Source organism: Sciurus carolinensis, chromosome 17 (assembly GCF_902686445.1).
Source record: "Sciurus carolinensis chromosome 17, mSciCar1.2, whole genome shotgun sequence".
Taxonomy (NCBI): Eukaryota; Metazoa; Chordata; class Mammalia; order Rodentia; family Sciuridae; genus Sciurus; species Sciurus carolinensis.
This window is the reverse complement of record NC_062229.1, coordinates 15951881-15975443: the sequence shown is the minus strand read 5'-3', so window position 1 is coordinate 15975443 and position 23563 is coordinate 15951881. Positions and strand designations below refer to the sequence as shown.

At 50.9% G+C, this 23563-nt stretch overlaps 2 protein-coding genes across 2 annotated transcripts in view; one reads left to right on the top strand and one right to left on the bottom strand.

Moving 5' to 3' along the window:
• Window positions 1–2283, top strand: part of Adgre3 (adhesion G protein-coupled receptor E3) — a 34747-nt gene extending 32464 nt beyond the window's left edge. The window contains 2 exon segments of the mRNA XM_047531161.1: window positions 106–217; window positions 1821–2283. Coding sequence (XP_047387117.1) covers window positions 106–216 — 111 coding nt within the window. The 3' untranslated portion in view covers window position 217; window positions 1821–2283.
• A 2507-nt stretch (window positions 2284–4790) lies between these two features.
• On the bottom strand, window positions 4791–19920 carry Clec17a (C-type lectin domain containing 17A). Its single transcript, XM_047531177.1, has 12 exons — window positions 19875–19920; window positions 18201–18275; window positions 16982–17014; window positions 16858–16908; window positions 16735–16776; window positions 16440–16481; window positions 15732–15875; window positions 15586–15648; window positions 14563–14658; window positions 14215–14366; window positions 11691–11800; window positions 4791–8545 (listed from the first exon to the last, which is right to left on the bottom strand). Exons 2-12 carry the CDS (start codon window positions 18235–18237, stop codon window positions 8413–8415), a joined length of 903 nt encoding a protein of 300 aa, XP_047387133.1. The 5' UTR covers window positions 18238–18275; window positions 19875–19920; the 3' UTR covers window positions 4791–8412.
• Between the last annotated feature and the right edge of the window lie 3643 nt (window positions 19921–23563).

Here is a 23563-nt window from a genome sequence, read left to right as displayed (position 1 = left end):
CCGCATATTATGAAATGAATCTCTATCTTCTTACTGATTCACTAACTTTTCTCCTCTTTGGTAACGTTAACAAAAACCATCCTGGTATTTCCTTTGATGTCCCAGGTCCGGAACCAGTACCGAAAGTGGTTTAGTGATGTCACAAAATCAAAGTCTAAGTCTGAGATACATACACTTTCCAGCAAGATTGGCCCTGATTTAAAACTCAGCGAGTGAGGTAAGAGAACCCGTGACTTATCCTAATGTTTTGCCACCCCTGACATCCCAAACTTCCTCTCCATGTCTTAACACAAGATCCCTTTGCTAGAGATTATAAGGAAGAGCTCTGTCTAATCAGCTTTCTGTGACTGTGACAAAATACCTGAGATAAGCAGCTTACAAGGATGAGAGTTTTATTTGATGGCTTCAGAGGTTTCAATCCATAGTCATTTGGCCCCATCACTTTGGACGTGTAGCAAGGCAAAACATCATGGTGGGAAATACATGGTGGAGCAAATTAGCTCACCTCATGGCAGCTGAGAAGCAAAGAAAAAGAGAAAGGAGCTGGTGTCCCCATACCCACTTCCAGGGTCTGCCCACAGTGACCCCACCTCCTAAGATTTCCACCACCTCCAGTGACAGGGACCAAGCCTTCAACACACAGACTTTTGGAGGACACTGAAGATCCAAGCCACACAACTAGCTTGAGCTCATTCCCACTGTATCGTTGTTCAGTGACTTCCCTGTTCACTAACAGCACTGCAGCTGACTTTTGAATCTATTCTTGTCATTCAAAGAAGTAGGGGTTAAACATGTGTATTGCTGAGTGGTAGCAATACTACCATTCAGATAGTATCCCACTGGGGACATTTACATGTACAGACATAGAAGAGTGATCGGCATCCCTCAAAACACAAACTATCCCGTAGAAAGGTGGATGTGAGCCCGGGGGAGTTGGTGGACCATTAAAAGGGCCCCAGGAGAGGGGGCTGCCACCAGCCAGATGCTCTACATACCTATAGAGGTTGCTGGGAATTATGGGACCTTCCTAGAGGGATAAAATGGTCATGACAGAAAGGAAATACAAAAAGTAACAAAACAGTACACTTCCTACCTTCATGGAGCTTAGAGTATAACTTTTCTTCATAGGCAAAAAATTTCCAGGAAATTGAAATTCTGGAGTGGCATACTGTCTTAGTCTGTTTTCTGTTGCTATAACAAAATTACTGATACTGGGTACTTTATAAAGAAAAGAAGGTTATTTCTTATAGTTCCAGAAGCCAGAAAGTCCAAAGTCAAGGAGCTACCTTTGGTGAGAGTCTTCTTGCTGGTGGGGACTCTCTGCAGAGTCCCATGGAGGTGCAAGGCATTACATGGAGACACAGAACAAGTGTACCCAGAGTGCTCACTTTTATAGCAAAGCCACTCTCTCAATAACCCAAAGTCCAATAATCCATTAATGCATGAATAGATTAATCCATTGATGAGAGCAGAGTCCTCATGAGCCATTCACCTCCCAAATGTCTCACCTCCAAATACCTTTAGCATATGTCTTTGGGAAGTAAGTTTCCAACATCCACATTCAAATCATAGAAGATACCATGTCTGAAAATGTGTCAAAAAGAAGAATTCTTCATCCTGGATTTTTGAGAAATCCTCCCACTCTAGGCTAGAGAATGCCACACCTGCCCTCGGATTCTAAAATTCTAGGTCATTCCATCCCTGCCTGGTGGCTGGAGCTGACTTTAACTCACTCCTGCTCTTTCTCCATGTTCGATTTGTCATCCTTAATCCATCATTAATCTAAAAATCTTCTGCGGGGGACTTTTTTTTTTTTCCAGAACAAGTGAAGAGATAATACTAAAACTGGAACATGTAGCTTCACATGAAAGTTCATGCCCACGGATCTTGTTGGCATCGCAAGAATGAAATGGGATACAGTAAGGAATGAAGCTGAACGTGGGAACTCCTTGCATGTCATGTGGAACAGGAAATATTTAACCTGTACTTCCTGAAGCATGAGCTCTGTGTGATCCTAAGCTTTCAATAAATGTGCGTTGAACTGGATTTCTCCTGCTTACAGTGTGTTCAGCCAATGCCTGCCCCCGGGTACCCACAACAGGGCTGGTGCAAATTCTTCCTTGACTTTTTGCAAATGAGGATGCCTTTTGTCAGGTTCTTAACTTGCTCTTTAAATTCATTTAGCCCCTTAAACCATCAGCTCCTCCCAATGCTTCTCATAAACGAGCACCTTCTTACTGGCTTCGCCTCTTTTTGTGTCCAGGATAAGTCACATGACATCTCCTCCTGCAGAGGCGATCAAGGATCGTGATGGGAGTTTCGTCACCTTCCTGACACCCTGTAGGAATACAATCCCATCCTGGCCCATCCTCACCTCCCCTCCTTCAACGCTCACTGTCTCCCGCTCCTTCTGCCACAGTTCTCAAAGACTGACCCCATCCTCCATGCTTTGGTCTTCCCTGCTCCCTCCTGCCTCTTTGAAGACCTTCCTCCACTGATTACATCCCTTCTCTCCAGACTCTTTCACTTCTCCCACATCCCTGTCCTGGTGGCACTGAAATATGCTGAAGAGAGGCCTGTTGGCTTTTTCTGTAAAGGGCAAGATGAACATTCTAGACTCTTCAGGACACACGACGTACACACATAGCTGCATGCCTAGCTTATGGTGGTGAGTCATACCTCGGTATCCACAGGGGGCTGGTCCCAACACACCCCGTGGACACCAAAATCTGCAGAGGCCCAAGTTCCTTATGTCAGATGGCATTGTGTTTGTGTAGAACCCATGACTTGAAACCATCTCTAGATTATTTATGATACCTAATACAATACAAATTCTAGATAAAGGGTTTTTACCCTGTGTTGTTAAGGGAATGATGGTAACATTAAGAAGTCTGCACATGTTCAGTGTGGAGGCCATTGTTTTCTGAATGTTTTTTATCAGCATTTGATTGGATCCATGGGTGCAGAGCTGGTGGATATGGAGAGCTTCGGGTGAAGAGATGGGTGTACAGCCCTTTAGAAACCAACCAATGACTCCTGGCTGAGTGTCCATTGAAAAGAAAGAGAAATAGGCTGCAGGTTAAAGAAAGAGAAACGAGAGATTCTGGGACATGGCCAGCTTGCAGGAGTCCGTCTCCCTGCGCTCCCTAGCCTAGTCTAGCTGCCTCTGAACCAAAAATCTGCTGGGACCCAGAGCAGCTCAATAGGAGGGGGCTTGGTGTCTCTGGGAGAAACCACAAAGGGAGATTTGGGATCGAAATGTTTGCTCCTTGCATCAGGGGCAGAGTCTTGAGTTAGGGTGAAGAGTGTTCTGGGGTGAGGGTCAAACAGTCCATTCTGGAAGCATCTGGCCACAGAGGTCCTAGAGGAAAGTACATACCCGTGTGTATGCACGCGCGCACGTGCGCTTATGTGTGTGTGTGTAGTTTCTCTCTGGCCCCCAGGAACCTCAAGAAGATCCTTATTCCTAAACCTAGGAGGAAGTGAGGAATTGGGCAAGGAGAGGCATCTGGTAACACACACCTGCCTGGTGCACACACCTGCCTGGAGCACACACCTGCCTGGTCTCCGCTGGGACGGAGAACCCAGCTCCCTCCATCACCAGGGAAGCCGCCAGTCCTTGACACTCTCAGCACCAGACCTGACTCCCAAAGGAACAGGATGACACATGAGAAGCCCCGCAGCTGAAGAGAACTGTCCAGTGCAACACACACACACACACACACACACACACACACACACACACACAGTAGCACAGTGGTTACCAGGGGCTGGCTTGGGAGACTCTGGTCACATGGTACACAAAGTCAATTCAGTGAGAGGAATCAGTTCGACAAAATAATGGCTAGAGTAAGTAAAAATATATCATGTCTTTTTTTTATTTTTTGGTACTGGGGTCTAAACCCAGGGGCGCTTAACCACTGAGTCACATCCCCAATCATTTTATATTTTTTATTTTGAGACAGGGTCTCACTAAGTTGCTGAGGGCCTTGCTAAGATGCTGAGGCTGGCCTTGAACTCTTGATCCTCCTGCTTCAGCCTCCTGAGTCACTGGGAGTACAGGCATGTGCCACTGCACCCAGCTGTATGTGTACTTAAAAATTGCTGGAAGAGTAGATTTTGAATCTTCTCACCACAAATATAATATTTGAGATAATGCACATGTACATTAGATCCATTTAGCATTCCACAATATATACATATTTCAAAACATCTATCATACATGATAAATATACACATTTTTATTTTCTTTATCTTACATAGACAATTTTATGTCAATTTAAAATAAATAAGCCAATAATTTCTAAACATATCAGAGGGCTGGCTCCCCAAATTATTCTGTACCTCCAAATCAAATTTTCAGAAGAGGAAAAAAGACTAAGGAGACTGAAGTCCAGTGGCCACGGGGTCTACTCGGCTAAATAAAAAGGGAACGAATTTTAAAAGAGATTTTTGCTGTGGTCATTCCCAAGAGTGGCACGGAGCCAGGTGTGGAAGATACCGAAGGAGGAAAGCTGTCGGTGGGATCCAACGTGGAAATAATAGAAGCCCCTGCCACAGAGCAGGGCGGAGGCCGGGTCCCTTCTTCCCTCCCTCCCTGAACCTGCCCGCCGGCTGCCACCGCCATCGTCCCTCAAGCCTGGGAAAGCCGGGCCGTGGCTGGAGGCAGAGGCCTTGCCTAGCGTTCATGAGGCCCTGGGTTTGATCCCCAGCACCCAAAAAAAAAAAAAAAAAAAAAAAATCCAGGAAAAGAAATCGTCTACACTCTGCCGACCCCACTTCCTCCCGGAACATCGCGCGCCCCTCGCCTGCCCTCTAACCCCCGGCACCCCACAGAACGGCCTGCTCGGGGTCCCCAGGGCCTCCAGGTGCTCAGCCCACTGGGCTCCTCGCTCTTACCCAGTGTGGCCGCTGGAGCGCAGGTGACTCTGTTGATCCCTTTTCCTCCTCGGGGTTTCCTGATGCGCCCTCTCCTCCGCGAGGGCCGTCGAATCCACCCGGAGCCCCAGGACTTGCCCAGCCTGAGCAATGGCCGTCCCACCTCCAAGGACCCCTGGGACCCTGGCCAGCGCCTCTGCCCTGCCTGCGGTGCGGCGCCAGCTTCGCCTCAGTTCCCCGCGAAACCAAGTCAGAGGGGAGGATTCAGGGCAAGCGCGAGCGGTCGGCCCTGCCTGGAAAACGCTGCGCGGGGACCGTCTCCGCCCAGCAACGCGGCCCACCGCAGATCGGCCCCACTGCCCGCACCGTGAAAGAGACTCGCCCAGGAACACATCGGGTACAAACTCCCTGAGCGTGCGTCACTCTCAGGCCGCGGGGAGGGTGACAGAATGGTCAGCGGAGCCACTGCAGGTCAAACTGTCCTTTATTTGGAGGTGATGCCAGGACACAGCAGCAGGTTGTGAAGAAATGAGGCAGAGAAGCAAAGGAGCCTGGTGCCGTGCCTGATGGACAGTGTGCGTTTGAGCCAGCTGCTGCTGCTGCTGCAGCCACTGGAGCTTAATCCCACCAGCCACCCCCAGGAGAGAGTGCAGAGCTCACCCCCGGGAGGAATGCTCTCGGCAAGTCTCCTGAGAGGCCAGGAGCTGGGGCATGTGTACACCAAGTCCAGGCTGTGGTTGAAATCGGTTCCTGGGGGCATTTTTCCACCCTGAAAATTCCTACTGGCCACATGGCCAATCAGGTAACTCTCATGGCAGATGCCAGCTACTAGCAGTCACTGAAAAAGTGAGGATCAAGGAGATCCACAGGGCAGAACCTCATCCACTACACAGGAGGTTCCATTCCTGGGCTGGGGACATGGCTCAGGGCTAGAGCACTTGCCTAGCACCGTGAGAGACCCTGGCTTCCATTCCCAGCCCCTCCCCACACACACGCATTTCCATTCCTGACCCCCTGCTTACTGGATAAGAGAAGTTCTAAGAATGTCTGCAAAAGTTCATGAACTACCCAAATTTAAACGGTGTTCACTAACATTTTCTCTTCCCCATCACTGATAATGATAAGTCCTTCTTTCCTGTTGCTTGGACTGAAAACCTAGGAGTCATTCTTTCCTCTTCTCTCTCTCTGACCCCTGACATCTAATCCATCAGCATATATCCTAAAGGCTGTATCTTCAAAGTAGATTCAGGATTCTCCAGACCTTCACAAGTGGGCTCCCAGGTCCTCACCATTTTTGTAACAACCCCAGAAAAGCCACAAAGACAACTATCACCTCACCCAGAATCCAACCCCTAGTCTCCTCTCCCAACCCACGATGTCGGTTCCAACCACATCACGCTGTTCATTTCCCAAAATAACCAGCTGAGATCAGAGCCACAAGGTCAGGGTCCTCAAGGATAATTCAAGTTCACAAACAGTCCCTTTGAAAGCAGCAGATGCTGCAAAAAGAAACCAGCCATTGGGTAAATATCAACTGTGCCAATTACCCGCTGACGGGCAATGGATGTTCCACAAGACCCCTGTGGGCTCAGTTTTCCCTGCTACAATGTAGGGTCAGTAATTGTCCTGAACTCACAGTCATCGTGAAGCTTAAATAAGCATGACTACAGGAATCCAGCACATAATACATGCTTGATAAACTGTGGCTATTATTATTTTCATCCACCTAAAAGCACCCAATCTTTGCTCCTCTGGACCCAAAATGGTAAAAGGAAACCTCTCTTACATTTACCCGTCTGTCTTCAACTAGACAGTTGTGAGATGTGGAAGGGCCAGCTCCCCATGGACCCCCCACCTCGGAGTGACTCAAGAGATGTGACCACAGCCCCCCGCCCCCGCTTCTTCATTTCTTAATACATATTTTGGAGGAAACTCAAGTTTCCTCTTCTGAGATTCGGAACTTCCCCTGACCCCCAGATAAACAGTCCCTGGGACCCACAGTCCCCTGGGTAAGGGCTTAGAAGCAGACACCCACCCACTCTGCAGGCTGTGAAACTGCGTGGGGAGTAGGTTGGACCGGCAGTGGGGTGGGGACAGCTATAGAGGTGGGAGCCCAGAATGGAGGGACAGGAAGTGGAGCAAGCTCAGCCTCCCCCACTCCCCTGCCTCCTCTCCATAACCTCCTGCTCTCAGCCAAAACAGGAAGGACTCTGCTACTAGGCAAGTGCACTCGCTGGCTAAGAACTCGATCCATTTGAGGACTGTCTACCCACTCTTGACTAAAATCCATGTGTTGTCCAAAAGGATTACCAGGTCGAGGAACTGTTACTGCTTGATGGGGACAGTACCAAGCCTCAGAGTGGTGTGTTTTGGGTGCCATAGTGATCAAAGGGTACTTCCGGTACTGATGGGTAATCTACTTCCCAAAACAATACATATGTTGAAGTCCTAACTCCTAGTTCCTCAGAACATGATCGTATGTGGAGATTAAGAAGGTAACTAAGAAGCAATTGAAGTAAAATGAGGTCATTAAATGGACCCTAATGCAATATGACTGATGTCCTTGTAAGAAGAGGAAATTGGGACATAGACACACACGGAGGGGAGACCCATCAAAGTCACAGGGAGGAGGAGAAAACAATTTTCGTCAAGACAAGGAGAGAGGCCTCAGAAGAAACCAACTTCACTGATACCTTGATCTTGGACTTATCACCTCCAGAACAGAAAGAAAATAACTTTCTGTTGCTTAAGCTGCCCAGTCTCTGGTATTTGGTTATTGCCACCCCAAGAAACTAACACCGTGGGCAAGGCTACACCATGCAGTCGCGTTTTGAGAAGCACTAACCTTGCAAGAGTGAATAGCCCAGGAAAATCCACACAGATGTGCGTGAATTCTTACACCATCAAAGGCCCACACACAGCCCAGGCATATGGAGACAGACATGGCCATCACCGACCAAGCCGTGGAATGGCCCGGCTACACCCTGCAGAGGTGCTCTTGTCTTTCCAGAAGTTCTGTGGGCCAGGTCTTGTCAGAGATCTGATTCTGCCACCTGGTTTGTGCAAATACACCCAAGACATTGAGAAAGTTGACAGTCGAGGTTCATTGTGCCCAACGGCTTCCCAGCGGCTGGTCTGCGTCAGGTAGGCCGTAAAGGAGCCTGGTTCCATCTCAGTATGGTTCAGGGGAGCCAGGGTGTTCTTCCCAGGGTTCAACATCATACTCAGAGCCCCCCGGTTCAATGTCAGACTCAGCATCACCTCTCAAGAGCCATTATCAGGAAATTGATGAATGTCCTCCACATCTCAGAAATGGGAGAGCACCTGCCACCAAGTCCCCAGCATCCTCCAGCTCACCCTCTGCTTGCACGGGAAGGCCTGGCTTGCATCCAGGCCACACCCAGGCTGCCAGTCACGTCTTCAACACACCACGTCAGTTCATGAAGACGCAGAGCCTTCCATGGACCAGCAGGAAACGCTCATCCCCAGGAGGGAGGCAGGCTTGATCAGGGACCTCTAGCTTCCGCCCCGGGTTCAACAGGAACACTTCCGCTCGCAAATCCAATACGTCGTTTTGGCACAAGAGAGATCGTTCCAGGTGCCACCGTTGTTCATGCTGGCACAGTCCTCTTCCAGGATGTTGTTGGGTTCCTGTGGGGCCCAGAAACTGGACGGAAGAAACAGAGAGAAGGGTGAGCAAAGGGACCGCAAGGGATTTGGGGGTGGCCAGACTGCTCTCTGCGACTCTGCAATGCAAGCGCGTGCCCTGAGGCAGCTGTCCCAGCCCACGGGACTGTCAGTCACTGTGGCACATGCTGGGGTCCCGGGTACTCCGGAGGCTGAGGAGGGAGGGGCCCAAGTTCAAGTCCAGCCTGGGCGACTTAGCAAGAACTTGTCTCAAAATAAAAAGGATTATGTAGCAGCAGAGTGGAAGGGGCAGGAGGGGGTTGGTGAGAAAGGGAAGCTACCGGGGAACAAGACCGATGGAAACGTGCAGGCATGACCTCGGCTGAGTGAAGGCCACCATGATGAGTCCCCGCCAGGCACCAGCACATTCTTCACCAAAAAGAAAAAATGAAGAAATCAGAAGAGGGGCCCGGCACAACTGCGCACACCTGCCATCCCAGCGGCTCGGGAGGCTGAGGCAGGAGGATCCCGAGTTCAAAGCCAGCCTCAGCAACAGGAGGCCCTAATTCTGTCTCTAAATAAAATACAAAATAGGGCTAGGGATGTGGCTGAGTGGTTGAGGCCCTGGATTCAGTCCCTGGTACCCCAGCCCCAAAAAAGAGGAATACAGTTCCATGGTAGAATGCCCCTGGGTTCCATCCCCAGTACCACAAATAGAGAAAAAATAAAATCTATTCACTTTAAAGGAAGGACTGAGGGTGGGAGAGGAAAGGCGTCCGTGGTCTGAGGGTCCTCCCCTCTGAATCATTTCCTGCCTCTCAGAACTACCCGAAGATGCCACACGATGCCCCTGTCCCCAGCTTGCCCATCCTCCCAGTGCCCCCCACTCGGGGCGTCCCCTCCCACCCCACCCTCATGCCTCCTGAACCAGTTTCCTCTGCCCTCTCCACTTCCAAGGGTCCCTTCCTTTACACACCCCAGATCCTGCTGACCTGGCAGGAATTCTGCTGTCTTGGGTCACACTCTTAAAGCAGAGTCTGACTCAGGGACATGGGAACATGGGACACATTAAGGGATGTCCTACAGAAAGAGGGGAGGGTGAGGAACTCGGGATGTGAACGTCCTCTGGGGTCACCCCCCATGAGACAAGGAGTTCTGCCTTCTCTTAGGATGTCATTGGTCTCGGGTTGACCCCAGTGGGAGTGGGGTAACCTCTCACATGAGCAGCATCCCATTCGACAGAGGACAAATTTCTAGAAACATCATGATCATGAGCCCTTGGCAACCAGTGCCTCCTGTGGGGAGATGCACGCACCCCAGGAAGGGACCTGAGCTGGGTACCCAGAGTGCCACACCCCCCTTAGAGAGCCAGCTCTCCTATCAGGAATCTCTAGTTGGTTTTTTTTTGGGTTTTTTTTGGGGGTTTTTTTTTGTTTTTGTTTTTGTTTTTTTTGGGTGCTGGGGATCGAACCCAGGGCCTTATGCTTGCAAGGCAAGCATTCTACCACCTGAGCTATCTCCCCAGCCCCAGGAATCTCTAGTTTAAAAAAAAAAAATCCCGCTTGTCAATTTGGCCAGTCAAAACCTTCGTCTCAACCTGTGGCCAGTCTTTTCATTCTTCCAACTATTAACCTGGAGGCTTGATACATTTGAGAACTTGTGCTAAGCGGTTGAGATGTTGCAAACGGAGGAAAAATCAAAGGTACGTGTTGTGATGTGTCTGGAATGTTCCTCAAAGTCGCACAGGTTTGGAGGTGGGGCTGAATCAGGAGGGTCTGATCTCACTGGCGGATTGAGAGTCTGACCGGATCACTGGGAGGTGTTGGCACTGGTAGGAGGCTGGACCCGAGTGGAGGAAGTGGGTCATGCAGGCAGGTCCCCAGGGGCTTGTCTTGAGCCCAGCCCCTCCCTCCTGCCCGGCCACCACCAGTGGACAGCTGCCCTCCTCCATCGGTCTCCGCCTTGATGCTCTGCCTCACCTCAGACCCAGAGAAACGGAGCTGGCAGAGCCGGGACTGAAACCTCTGAGCCTGAGCCAAAATAAATCCTTCCTCTTCCAAGTCGTTCTCCTCGGGGGTTTGTCACAGTGACAAAAGCTAGCGCCATACAGGGACCAGAAGCCCTGTCATCATTAAAAAAAGAAGCCACCTCATTGTCCAGCCTGGAATTCTGAGAACTGCCATCCATCCTAGATGCACAGGGAAGAGGGTCCCCAGAGGGGCACCGAAAGGGTGGACAGCTCCCATGACCCCCCAGTCAGGGTCCCAAGGTCCCTTGTGTGCCAGGCATTAACCTCCAATTAGGGGAGACCCTCTGGGGCTTGAGGGCAATGCAGCTGATCAGCCAGAAGAGAAGTGTTTCTGTATTTAGGATCAGCACACCTCGACCAGGAAGAGCCAGAGCCCCCGCCAAAAATAATAATAATACATATGTATCTATAAATACGATCGAGTCCTGTGATTTGCAGCAACCTGGATGGAACTAAGGATACTCGGCTCAGTGAAATAAACCAGCACAGACAGACAAACGAGCGGGTCCCACGTCCAAGTGGAAACTGAGAAGCCGATTCTAAAGAAGAGAAGAAGAGCGGGGGCCGGGGCCTGGGAGAAGCTGGAGCAGGGGCGAGGCTGGGTAGGAGGAACGACTTCTGACGTTTTATGGCACAATGGAGCGACTGTGGTCGACGACGATGAATAGTGTATTTCAAAACAGCCAGGAGACGGGACTGGAAATGTTCCCGGCACAAAGACACCATGAGCCTTTGAGGCAACGGATGCCCCGCTCCTCGGAGCAGCCTCACCCAGGAGCCGTGTGCAGGGAAACACCACGCTGCCCCGTGAACAGGCAGAGTTACACAATAATGTCACTAAATATAATGCAAGGCCAGGGCTGGGGCTCCATAGCAGCACTTGCCCGGCATGTGGGAGGCACTAGGTTCGATTCTCAGCACCATATATACATAAATGAATAAAATAAAGGTCCATCGACATCAATAAAAAATAGATTTAAAAAATAAAAAATAAATAAATATCATGTATCGATTCAAAAGAAAAATCTCTTTTTTAAAGTTTTAAAAAAGAACCCGTTTCTGACACCCTCAGCCATGAGCCCCTGCTCCCTGTCCTCTCCCCAACCTCAGGGCCCACAGCAGAGACAGATAGACCCCAGGAGCCACGGACACTTGCCTTAACGTGACAGGAGACCCATCCAGCCACCTCCAGTCCCCTTCTCGGCCCTTGTCATTCAGCCCCAACCAGTACACCCGCGGAGAGCCATGAGCCTTGGCCACGAAATTCTGCAAGTACAAACTCCATTCAGCCGTCGAGTCTTCCAATGACCCTCAGGGTGAGAGCCCCCCATATCCCCGCCCACAGGGTTACAGCTTCACAGTGCTGCCCCCACATCATCCCGGGGCCCCGCAGCCCGCAGAGCGGGGTCAACGCCTCCCCTGCCTCAGCGTGTGGGTGGGAGCAATCCTGCAGCTTCCTGGCCCAACGGACCACTCTGCTATGGTTTGCATGTGGTTTTCCACCCAAAGGTATCCTGTGTTGGAAGCATGGTCCCCAGGGTAGTGGTACTGAGAGGTAATGAAACCCCTAAGAGGGAGGATCTGGTGGGAGGTGGTAAAGTCATCGGAGGCATCTGCCAGTCCTGGAAAATGGTTTTGCTCCCAAAAGAATGAGTTGTTGTAAAAAGAGCCAGACTGGCCCCTCTCAGGTCTCTGGCTTCCTCTCTGACCATATGACCTCTCCCTCTCATGCCTCCTCCAAATTGTGATGCAGTCAGAGGGGCCATCACCAGAGTCGGCATCATGCTGTTTGGACTTTCAACCTCTAAAACGTCGAGACAAATAAAACTCTTCTCTTTATAAAGTGCCCAGTTCCAGGTATTTTGTCACAGCAACTGAAACAGCAACTAATGCACATCCTGTGCCTCATTTTCTTCATTCGTAAAATGAGATGATAACAGTACTACCTCCTCATAGGATAGGATTTGCAGGCAGATAAAATAGGATGATGTACTTAGAGTGCTCAACACAGTGACTGGCACATAACAACTACTGTGACATCTTAACATTTAATATCACAACATTTGAATAACGTTTTTAGCAATAGGAAATGACAGGAGGTTCTTCCCCCCTGGTATTTTCCACCCACTCTCTGCAGCCCTAATCTGCATCTAGACAGAGGAGTTCATTAAGAAAAAAAGTGAAAGAGGAAGAAAAGAAGGGAGAAGGAGCTTCCCGACACTGGTATATCTGGGTTTTGGAAAGAAAAGAAAGGATTTATGTTGAATACAAAAGATCAGGAAGACGTGGTTAAAAGCAACTCCTCTCCAGGAAAACTAATTTATGGTGAAGGAAATCGTATTGGCAATTGCAATGTCAGGGAGGATTAACTAGATAAGGGACACGAGAGGACGTTTCAGGGTGGTAGAAATGTTATAAGTTTTGTTTTGATTGGCAGTGACGTTTGTCAAAACACACACTTCAGATATGTGCATTCACTGTATGTAAATCATACTTCCAACAACCTGCTGCCAGACCAGGATCCTTCAATGCAGGAAGGAGAGATGGCAATAGCAAGGAAGTTTTGAATAGAGACAAGGTCTGGAAATAGAGGAACCCTGCACCTCATCCCCAGGGAGCCCCAGAAGGTGGCAAAAAAAGAAAAACCAGATTTGGGGACTCTAAAAAGCAAAAGATATCTGGACACCGTTTCTCACTAAAAGCTCCAGGGAGGTTTCAAGAAACCAGAGGCCAGGTGTGGTAGTCCACACCTGTATTCCCAGCGACTCGGGAGGCTGAGGCAGGAGGATGGCACATTTGAGACCAAGCTCAGTCACCTAGTGAGACCCTGTCTCAAGTTTTCAAATTTATAAAGGTCTGGGGATGGAGCTCGGTGCTAGAGCATCCCATCAGTACCCCACACCAAAAAATAGTGCTATGACATTTATGGCCAAGATTATGGACCTTGAAGACAGTTACCCGGGCCCAAATCCCAGCTCTGAAACTAGTTATGAGTGACCATAGGTGAGTCCCTTACATGTACTATGCTTCCATTTCCTCAGCTGTGAAATGCAAATGACATGTTCTGTGCATAAATTATACTTTTACCTAACTGTCATAGCACTAAGTCACTAAAGTTGTTTACAAATATTCCAGTTCTCCCTCTGGATACACACAGGTAAGACCTTATTTCCTATCACCTCAAGGGACAGGCATGCTCATGTGAATTGCTTTGTGAGCATAAGTGAACACTCTGAGAGAAGGTGTATGATTTGCTTCCTACATGATCACTACTGGGCTGAGGAGTCTTTCTGTTACTGCAGCATAACACAACCTCTCCTGACTATTACACTGAAGTACAGAGTTGTGAAGATTACATAGATCACACATGCTAATGCATGCAAGATGTAAGGTGTTTGGAATATAGCTGGAAGACAGGAAAGACTATCTTAGAGTCATTATATTTTCATGGAAGAGAGAAAACTGAGTTTGGCACAGGTTAAATCAACACCCTCAGCACTTGAACTCAAACGAAACCTAACTTCTTTGCTTCTGCATGATACTCTCTCACTAAGAGCCTGCTATTCAGTTTTAATAACTCAAAAACAATTACAATCTCTCTCGATCCAGGTAAGAAAAGGGGAAGTGAATCCCAGAAGCAATGCAGACTGGTTCTCAAGGGTTCAACAGGGACAACTCACGTGCTCAGCTAAGGTATTGATGATGACCAAGTGAGAGTAGTTCTCCTGGCAGAACTTCCGGGCCTCATCCCACGACTTGGTGCTTAGAGAGAAGTAGTAGCACTTGCCTTCAAAGGGAAGCCAACCTTCAGGGCAGGTTAGCCTGGTGCAGTCTGGGGACAAGACAGGATGCTGTCAGAAGGCTCCAGAGTCCACATACCTAGCATGCCATGGACAGTTGTTCAGGCTATGCATCTCTCAACCCCAATAAGCACCATTCACATAAACTTCACTAAAAACCATTTCCATGAAGTCACACGATGTCCTGGTTTTGCCATGTTCCTCATCTCTGGGTCGTTCCCCACTCACCTAATAAACCCTGAAGTTCCACCAGGGACTGGCTGGTGTCTGCTCTTACGCGGTCAATGTCCTTCTTCAGGCCGGCCAGCCCTGCCATGCCAGTCACTGTCAGAAGAGACTAAGGGTGAGAAACCCAGAGCCACACCCTCCTGCATCCCCCTACCCACCACTGACTGCAGACACGTCACAGAGAAGCAAGACCTTGCTCCTCACTGCATCCCGGTCCCTGGGAAATGTTAGGATTCAAGAACCACGTCCTCAGTGTCCAGGGGTCCTGGAGTGGCTGAGAGGAGGACTTGAGGACAAATGGAGGTGGTGTCCCTCCTGGAGATGCATTAGACATGCGGATGGAATTGGGAGAAGGGATGGAGACAGGGTTAAGGAAGAGGGTGATTTGGAAACTGGCAGGGGAGGAGGGAAAACAGGCAGGCAGGGGTCTTTCCTCTTCCCTGGGACTAGTCTGTGACACTCAGCATTTTGTATTCATTGGGTCATATCTGACTAATGACTGCCTATACCGTGCTGTCCAAGAGAAATCCAACGTGAATCAAGTATGAATGTTTACATTTGGTAGCAGTCACATTTTTAAGTCAAAAGAAACAGGTCAAATTAACTTGAATAACATTTCTATTTGTCCCTATACATCCACAATAGTGTCATTTCAATCTGCAACCAGTATTTTCAAATCGCTGGTGAGACACGTTACATTCTATTAGATTAGAACATTGTTCTACTTTGGAACAAGCCTCTGGAGTCAGCGTATACTTTATAGTCACAACACGTCCCATTTCAGACCGGCCACATTTTAAGTGCTCAGCGGCCGCCATATTGGACAGTGGAGGACTAGACACACACTCTCTCCACAGGGAAAAGTGTGTGACAAGGGTTATATCTGATGTGTTCACCGTTCTACCTGCCGACACCCAGCAAGGTGCCGGGCAAAGACGGAGCAGGGCTTGGTCTTGGACTTGGGTTTGAGGATCGTGTTGAGGCCCAACATGTGTACGTGAAGGAGTGACTGAAAGCGCTCACCGTTCACCTGCCACGCCGTCTGCTGAAAGGTGAACATCCTCAGCTTTTCCACCACCTCCTGGTCTATGAGGAAGAGTCCAGCTTGACCCCAGGTCCTCCTGTGCCCCACCCCAACCTCTCTCTTGCCCCATCCTGGCCCTACTCACACTTAATCAGGGTCACAATCAGACTGATGCAGCTCAGGATCAGTGATATCACCAGCAGCAGCAGACACAGGTACACCATTAGCCTTTCCTCCTGGTAACACCTAGAACTCCCAGACTTCTGATGGAGCCAGGGCACTGGAGTGGCTGGTGGGTGGGGATGGGGACAGAGCATCTGATACTGGTGCTTCAGAGTGCAAGGAAGGGACCCCTGAGCCTTTCTCCAAAAGCCCAGGGACAGAGGTCTATGGTCCTATTTCACCAGAGAAAGTCAGCAAGCAAGTGTCGGGGAAATGAACTCTGAGGGGGCCCAGAGCACAGCTCTGGAGCTTGTGCTGTGTTCTCAGCAGCGTGTCTTATGGATCTAATTATCATTCCCATTTGGAGACTTGCTTGGACCCAGCTCTGCTCTTCATGTCTATGATGCATTACTTTCTACTCTCCAGCAGCTCCTGCCCAAGCTACCCCCATTCAAGGAAGCCTGTGGACCTTGGGAGATGAGAACACTTCCACATCTTCTCCAAGTAAAAAGGGACTTGGAAGACACCCTGGGTCCCTGGGGGCCTGTCCTGGACTCCCCACAAGGAGGAGTTTCTGAACAGAGACGCTTCTCTGGCCCAGGGTCTCAGTCTGGACCTGTGGGTCTCAACCAGATACACTGGCCACCATGAGAGCGGAGAAAGGGAGATACCCGAGGGCAGGGAGACTCACTGGTCAGTGACGGCTGGACTGGAGGAGGCTCCAGATCAACTCCTGGGAGAAAAGAGAGAGGTCTGTTCAGAAGTTGCTGAAAGATTCTGCCTTCCAAGATCAACAAGCTTCATGGGAACCAAGGGATGAGAAGGAAACTTCCAAGGTTCCCTCTCGGGCTTCTTTTCCTCCCACCTTTTTCCTGGTGCATTAGAGTCGCACACAATGGTGGGGTTTGTTGTTCATCCGCACGTGCGCCCAACAGAACAGCATGACGGGCCACCGTCACTCCCCAGCATCCCCTCCCACTACTCACCCGGCTGATGAGACGTGAGGGTGACAGGTGGGACGTCCAAAGCTGGAAGGATCAGAAAGACAACCGTCATTCAGAGCAGGGCTTCAGCCAGGGGAGCAGGAGGACCCCAGCCCTTGACCTCACCTGCCACCGTTGGGGACTTGCCAGGAAGAGGAGGGTTCTTCGTTTTCTTTCCTGAGGAAGGAGGAACGGTTGCTCAGGCCCAGGGCGGGGCAAGACCACTCCTGGACCCCCAGCTCCGGCTCACCTGTCCGCGGAGGCCTTGGCGGAGCCATCCAACCTGAGGAAGCAAAGCTCAGAATCAGGGCCCGGGAGACGAGGGGAAGGAGACAGAAGGCGTGGTGAACACAGGGCCCGGGATGAGGTCGGGGCTGGAGAAGGCGCTGGGCGTGAGAATGCAATTGGGATAAGGGACGGGGACAGGGTTGAGGTGCAGCCACCAACCACCCCGAACTGCCTGGGAATTTCTCCATATTGAGACTGAAAAGTCCATGTCCTAGAAGCCCCTGAGTCCTGGGTGGACCAGGACAGTTGGTCACCCCGGAGACACAGCTGAGGCTACAACTGAGGATGGAGTTAGTTGGGATCGGGACTGGCATTGGGATTGGACGAGGGTGATGGTGGAGATGGGTGCGGGAGAAGGGTGGCCATCGGGACAGGGTCAGGCTGTACCACGGTGTCGGGCTGGGTTTGGGCCTGGGGTGAAGAGTTGGGGAAGCTGAGGTTCCGCTGTAGCTGGGTCGGGATGAAGTGACGATGTTGTATTTGGGACACATTTGAGGAAGGGGTGGCCCTGGCGATGGGAACGAGGTGGGTCTTTTTTTTTTTTTTTTTTTTTTTTTTGCAGTGCTGGGGATTGAACTCAGGGCCTTATGCTTGTGAGGCAAGCGCTCTACCTGCTGAGCTAATCCCCAGCCCCAAGGTGGGTCTTGAGTGGGGATCAGGTTTGGACAGTGTTGGCGTCAGAGATGGGGCTGTCCAGCGGCACAACCCAGCTCACTTCCAGCCTAGCACAGAGCCAACATGTCCCTGGACCTCAGGAATGGGGTCCGCAGAGGTCCGTCTCGCTTGGGACAGCCCCTGTCCAAGGACACCAGGGTGGTACTATCAGCCCCAGAAACCTCCAGGCCCGGCTGGGGGCTCACCCGGGAGACCTTCCAATCCCCACGTCTCCATCCCCTTAGCAGGCTCTCCTCCGCTGGTCGCTCCTGCTCACCCCCGCGACCCCCCCGATGCCCTTCCTGGGACCTTTACGGCTCCTGCCTCAGGCCCCTCAGGGTTTCTCCCCTCCCTCCGTCCCCTCTGTCCCTCCCTCTCAGTCAGGCGGTGCCCGAGCTTCCCCATCAGACTCGCAGATCCTCACGGGCAGGGTGCAGGTCCCAGGGCCCCTGCCATGGTGGGGCCGGGCCTGGGCGAGTATCTGCCAGGCCCGGGGCTGCGGCTCCCCTTCCACCGGGGCCTCGTACCTGGCTTGGGGGGCAGGTCCCTGTAGGGTGGCGCCATGTTTTCATAGTCCTCGCCGTCTGACTCCGCTAGGGTCCCTTCCGGAGAAAGGCCAGTCAGGTGGGGCCACCCCCGCCTCCCGCCCTCAGCCCGGGCCTGGTAGGAAGGCCACGCGCGGGTTCCCGACCCCAGCCCAGGCCTGGCCAGGGCCCTACCTGGTGGGTCTGGGCGCCCGGCGTTAGTGTACAGGGCACTCATGGCTGCAGAGGGCACGGGAGCCCAGAGGAGCCGGCCGCTGGGCGCTCCGGCCCGCTTCCTTCTACTCTGGGGCCTCTCTCAGTTCCCTTTTCTTTAAAAATCAAATACATGCAAATACATCTTGAGAGGAGCCCCTCTGGACCCCACGTCTGAGCTGTTCCTTCTCCCCAGTTCAGGGCCACAGAACAAGGACAACGGCCCCCTCCAACAGGCTGGGACAGAGTGCCAAGTCCAGGTGGAAAAGATGGCCCACCTCCTCCCGCCACGCACTTCCCAGCTGAACAGGAGGGGCAATAAGCCAGCGAAGAAACCCAGGAATAAGCAGGAAATGGCTTGTACTTTATTTTCAATGGTGACCAAGCATTACTTGGTAAAAAAAAAAAAAAGAAGAAAGAAAGAAAGAAAACACCAGGGCCATGAGATGGAGGAGAGCTAATGTGGAGAGGTGGTCTGGGAGTGCTTCCTGGAGGTGGTGACGTGCAGCCAGACGCTGGAGTGAGAGGTGCTAAGTGCTCCCACAGTCCATAATGAAGTGCTAGGACACTGGATCAACCATCTACAGCTGGCTCATAAACTACCCCCAAATGTAGTGACTTTAAGCGACAATACATCCATGTTATCCTGGTTTCTGTGGCCTGGGGATCTGAGAGCAGCTTCGCTGGGTGGCTCTGACTCGGGATCTTTTCTATGAGGCAGTCTAAACGGGACCCAGATGCCCCGTGTTTGTCAGGCGCTGGTCCCGCTAGCTCAGAGGTGGGATCCGCCTAGGTGCCCCCAGCAGATGGATGCTGCATGCCTCAGCAGTGAAGGAGAAAGGAAGCCTGCCATTTGTTGAAAGAGGGATGGAGCTGAAGGTTGTCGCATCAAGTGACAAGCCAGATGCAGAAAGACAAGCGCCTCACGTTCCTGCCCGGAGGCTGAAGCTAAAAAAAAAGCCAACCCGAAAGTAGCAAAGTGATTTCTAGAGATGGGGCAGGTGTGGGGGCGAGGGGAGGGTGGAAAGCGGAGGCTGGGGCTGAGCAGCGGGTGCCCAGCGTGGGTATGGAAAGGCCACACGGAACCTCAGCGGTGTCCGCAATTCATGAAATCTGAATAAATTTCCCCCCCAAAAAAATTCTGCATCGAAAAAATAGATGAACAAATACTTTGAAAGGGGGTTCTAAGATAAAGCCTTAGTTTGGATCCCTACATGAAACAAGGCATGATATAACATGTCCTAAAACTTCCTTACCCATCTACTATGGTCAATAACTAAAACTATAAAACTATTTTCTTTATTTTTTTCCACGCAGGGGATGGAGCCCAGAGCCTTGTGCATGCTAAGCAAGCACTCTACCACTGAGCTACGGCCCCAGGCCCAATAAACAGAACTTTAAATAGGATTTATAATTAAAAAAAAAAAAAAAAAAAAAAAAGATGTCTCCTAGAGCAGTTGTTACCTGAAGGCCTGATGGTACTGGAGATCTACTTCTAGGACGGTGCGCTCACGTGACTCTGGACAGGAGAACTCCATTCTTGCCAAAGGGATGACTGAGTGTCCCCAAAAGATGGTGGAGGCTGAGGTGGAAGCCACAATGCCCAGCCTCACAAGCCAAGCACCATCTACTCTGTGCTCAATTTACCAGCTGGACCAGATCTGAGTCGCTGTGGGACGAGACCACACAAGGGCACAAGTGCCAGGAGGTAGGGGTCGCGGGGGTCATCCTGAAGCCTGCTGCCACAATTGTGCAAGCAGAATTTGCAAAACCTGTACCGCGTGTGTGAGTCACTGAAGCACAATCTGAACTGGGCAGCAACAGAAGGGATTTTAGTTTTTGTCTTTTGTTTCTGTTTGGCAGTCCTGCGGATTGAACCCAAGCGCACTCTACCACTGAGCTACATCCCCAGCTTTTACTTTTTATTTTGAGACAGAGTTTTACTGTTACCGAGGCTGGCCTCAAACTCCAGATCCTCCTGCCTCAACCTCCTAAATAGCTGGGAGCATAGACATGTGCCACCATGCCCAGCATAGTGGGGATCTTAAATGTTCCCCAGAGTCTCCTGTGTTAAAGCCTTGCACCCCAGGTGGTGGTGCTACCGGTGGAGCCTCATTCAAGGAAGTGGGTTCTCTGTGGGGGACCCCCGCCCTTTTTTTCTCAAGGAAGTGGCTATTCACACAGTCTCAAGGGATTAGCTCACAAATCCATTTAATTAGGATGGAAAAGCTTCCTTCTACATACAGATGGTTCCTGACATGGAGATCACCGATGTCATCTTTGGACGCTTCACTTAGTCACTTCTGCAAAGTCCCTTTTTCCCAAAGGAGGTCAGATCTCCCGTTTCCAGGACTTAGCTGTGTTATTTTGGGAAACCACAATTTAACCCGCTACGAGGTCCAAGGACTGAATGCCCTTGGATGTGGGGAACTGAGTCGACTCCAAAGAGGAGGGTAGGGGCCACAGGGACGCAAAGGAAGTGGTTTAGAAGCTGGAGAAGAGACGTCCCGCAGCGGCCTCCCCAGGACCCGCAGCGCAGTCAGCGTCCTGGGGTCAGCCCGGTGGAACTGCTCCTGGGCTTCCGAACTCCAGAGCCGTGAAGAAATCAAACTCTGTCGCTTAAACCATTAAATTCATGGAATTTCATTCCAGTCATCTTAGGACACTACACATACCCCAAAGGCAAGACCCCTCCCCAGGCCCCTGAAAGACCCCATAGAAACGACCTGGTCCCCGTGAGTGGAAAGTCCTCCCCGGCACCTGGGGCGGGGACGGCCCCAGAGGGGCAGTCGATCGGCCCCACTCTCCGCCCACGGCGCCCCCGGGGGCTGGGCTTTCCCCTGTGGTGGACCTAAGGTCACAGGTGCAGCGTGCCCACCCTACAGGTGCGGAAGGGGAGCCCTTGTCTGAGAAGGAAGAAGTCTGTCTGCACTACCAACCCGCTAAGCACACAGGTGGAGCAGCAGGCTCCAGATGGACGCGGACAGGGACGGGGACAGGCGAATGGGTCAGAAGGATGGACTGGTGGCATCTTTGCACATCAAGGGCGCTCACTGAGGGCAGTGGGTCTAGAGTGAGATAAGCACAATGCGGGCAGAGTGGTCTTCCCGTGTAAAGATGTAAAGCCCTCTGGACCTGCACGCAGTAGGTATTCAGGAACTGGTGACGGAATCCAACCACATCACCCTGGAGAACCCCAGCCCTACCCCCTTCATGCTGTGTGACCTCAGAGGAGCAGAAGAACATCTCTGATTGTCAGAGAGGTCGAATTGGTTCATTGATCCATTCAACAGACGCGTATTGACCACCCACTATGTACTAAGCTGTGTTCTAGGCACTCAGGACTCATCGGTAAACAACAACAAAATCTCTACCCTCAGAGCAGCAACCGGTAGAAAGGCAGGGAATAAAACAAACCAATCCTCACCACTGCAAATAAATAAATCAGTCAAATATCCCAAAAGTTATGTTAGTCATAAATAGAAGAAGAAAACAGAAGAAAGACAGCAGGAGAGGGAAATCGGATGCACTGGTTGGGGGCAAGAATCTCTGTAAAAAGAAAGATCACAGAACGGAAATCATGCCGAGTTCAATTTCATAAACAAAAATAACTGGAAATGGGGCTGGGGTTGTGGCTGGGTGGTGGAGCGCTTGCCGGGCATGTGTGAGGCGCTGGGTTCGATTCTTGGCACCGCCTATAAGTAAATGAATAAAATAAAGGTCCATCAACAACTAAAAGTACATATTAAAAAATAATTTTAAAAAAATAACTGGAAATCAATAACAGCGTGATATCTGAAAAATCCCCCAATATCTGTAGGTTAAATGACACCCAGAGATCAAAGAGGAGGTCAAAAGTGAGATTCAAAAGATGCTGAGCTGAATGAAAAGTGAAAACGCCTCAAAATACGGGAACGCGAGGCTGGGCTGTAGTTCAACGGCGCGGCGGGCCGGGCGGACCCCAGCCTGCGGGAGCGCGCACAGTCCAGCGAAGCCTCACGGAGGGCAGCAGGCGCCCTGCGGTGGCTGGAAGGTCCGCGTCCCTCCAGACTTCACATGCCGGAAGCCTCATCCTCTTTGCGGTGATATTTTCCTTCTTTCCTTCCCTCCCCATCTCCGTGGTGATGTTAAGAGGTGGGGTCCCTGGGGAAGCGATCCCGCCTAGAGAGCTCGGTGCGCAGGGACGCACTCATGACCTCAGAGAAGGGCACAGGCAGCGGCCTGCCCGCCGGCTCTTCTGCCACGTGAGAGGCCGCCTCGGCCCCTCTGGCGGTGCAGCGACAGGGCGCCCTCCCTGGAAGCGGAGAAGACGCCCTCCCCAGGCAAATGCAAAACCTTCCCGAGCCTCCTTGGACTTTCGGCCTCCAGAACCGTGGGAAAGAAATTTCTTTCTTTCTCTTTCTTTTTCTTTCTCTCTCTCTCTCTCTCTCTTTCTTTCTTTCTTTTCTTTCTTTCTTTCCTTCCTTCCTTCTTTCTTTTCTTCTCAGAAAGAAATTTCTGTTTGTTGTAAATTAGCCCGTCTCAGGTATTTCGTTACAGCAGCATGAATGGACTAAGACCATCGTTAGATGCTCACATTTTTTAAAGTGGTCAGGAAATTTTTGCTGGAAAGGTGCCGTCTGCAACCAGATGGAGGGGATGAGGGGAGTCTCCCAGACGCCTGGGGAAAGCAAGCAGAGGCTGTGCCCAGTCCCCGTGGAGAGCAACAGGAAGTCTGTCCAGAGTTGCCTTCTCAGTGAGACCTTCCCAAATGGCCCTGTTTAAAATTCCAAGACGTCCCTTCTCATATACCAGAACCTCATCTTTCCTCCTTAACAGTTATCACCATTTTTTAGCCATCAGACATTCTAAATATGTCACTTCTTATTCTTTTTTGTGGGGGGACATTGGGGGCACCAGAGATTGAACCCAGGGATGCTTAACCACTGAGTCACATCTCTGCCACTTTTTATTTATTATTTAGAGACAAGCTTTCACTGAGTTGCTTAGAGCCTTGCTATGTTGCTGAGGCTGACTTGGAACTTGCGATCCTCCTGCCTCAGCCTCCTGAGTGTCTGGGATTATAGGTGTGGCCACTGCACCTGGCCTTCCTAATCTTATTCACTGCCTGTCTCCGAGCCCCCACTCCCACCCCCGCTGCCATTGCAACTCTG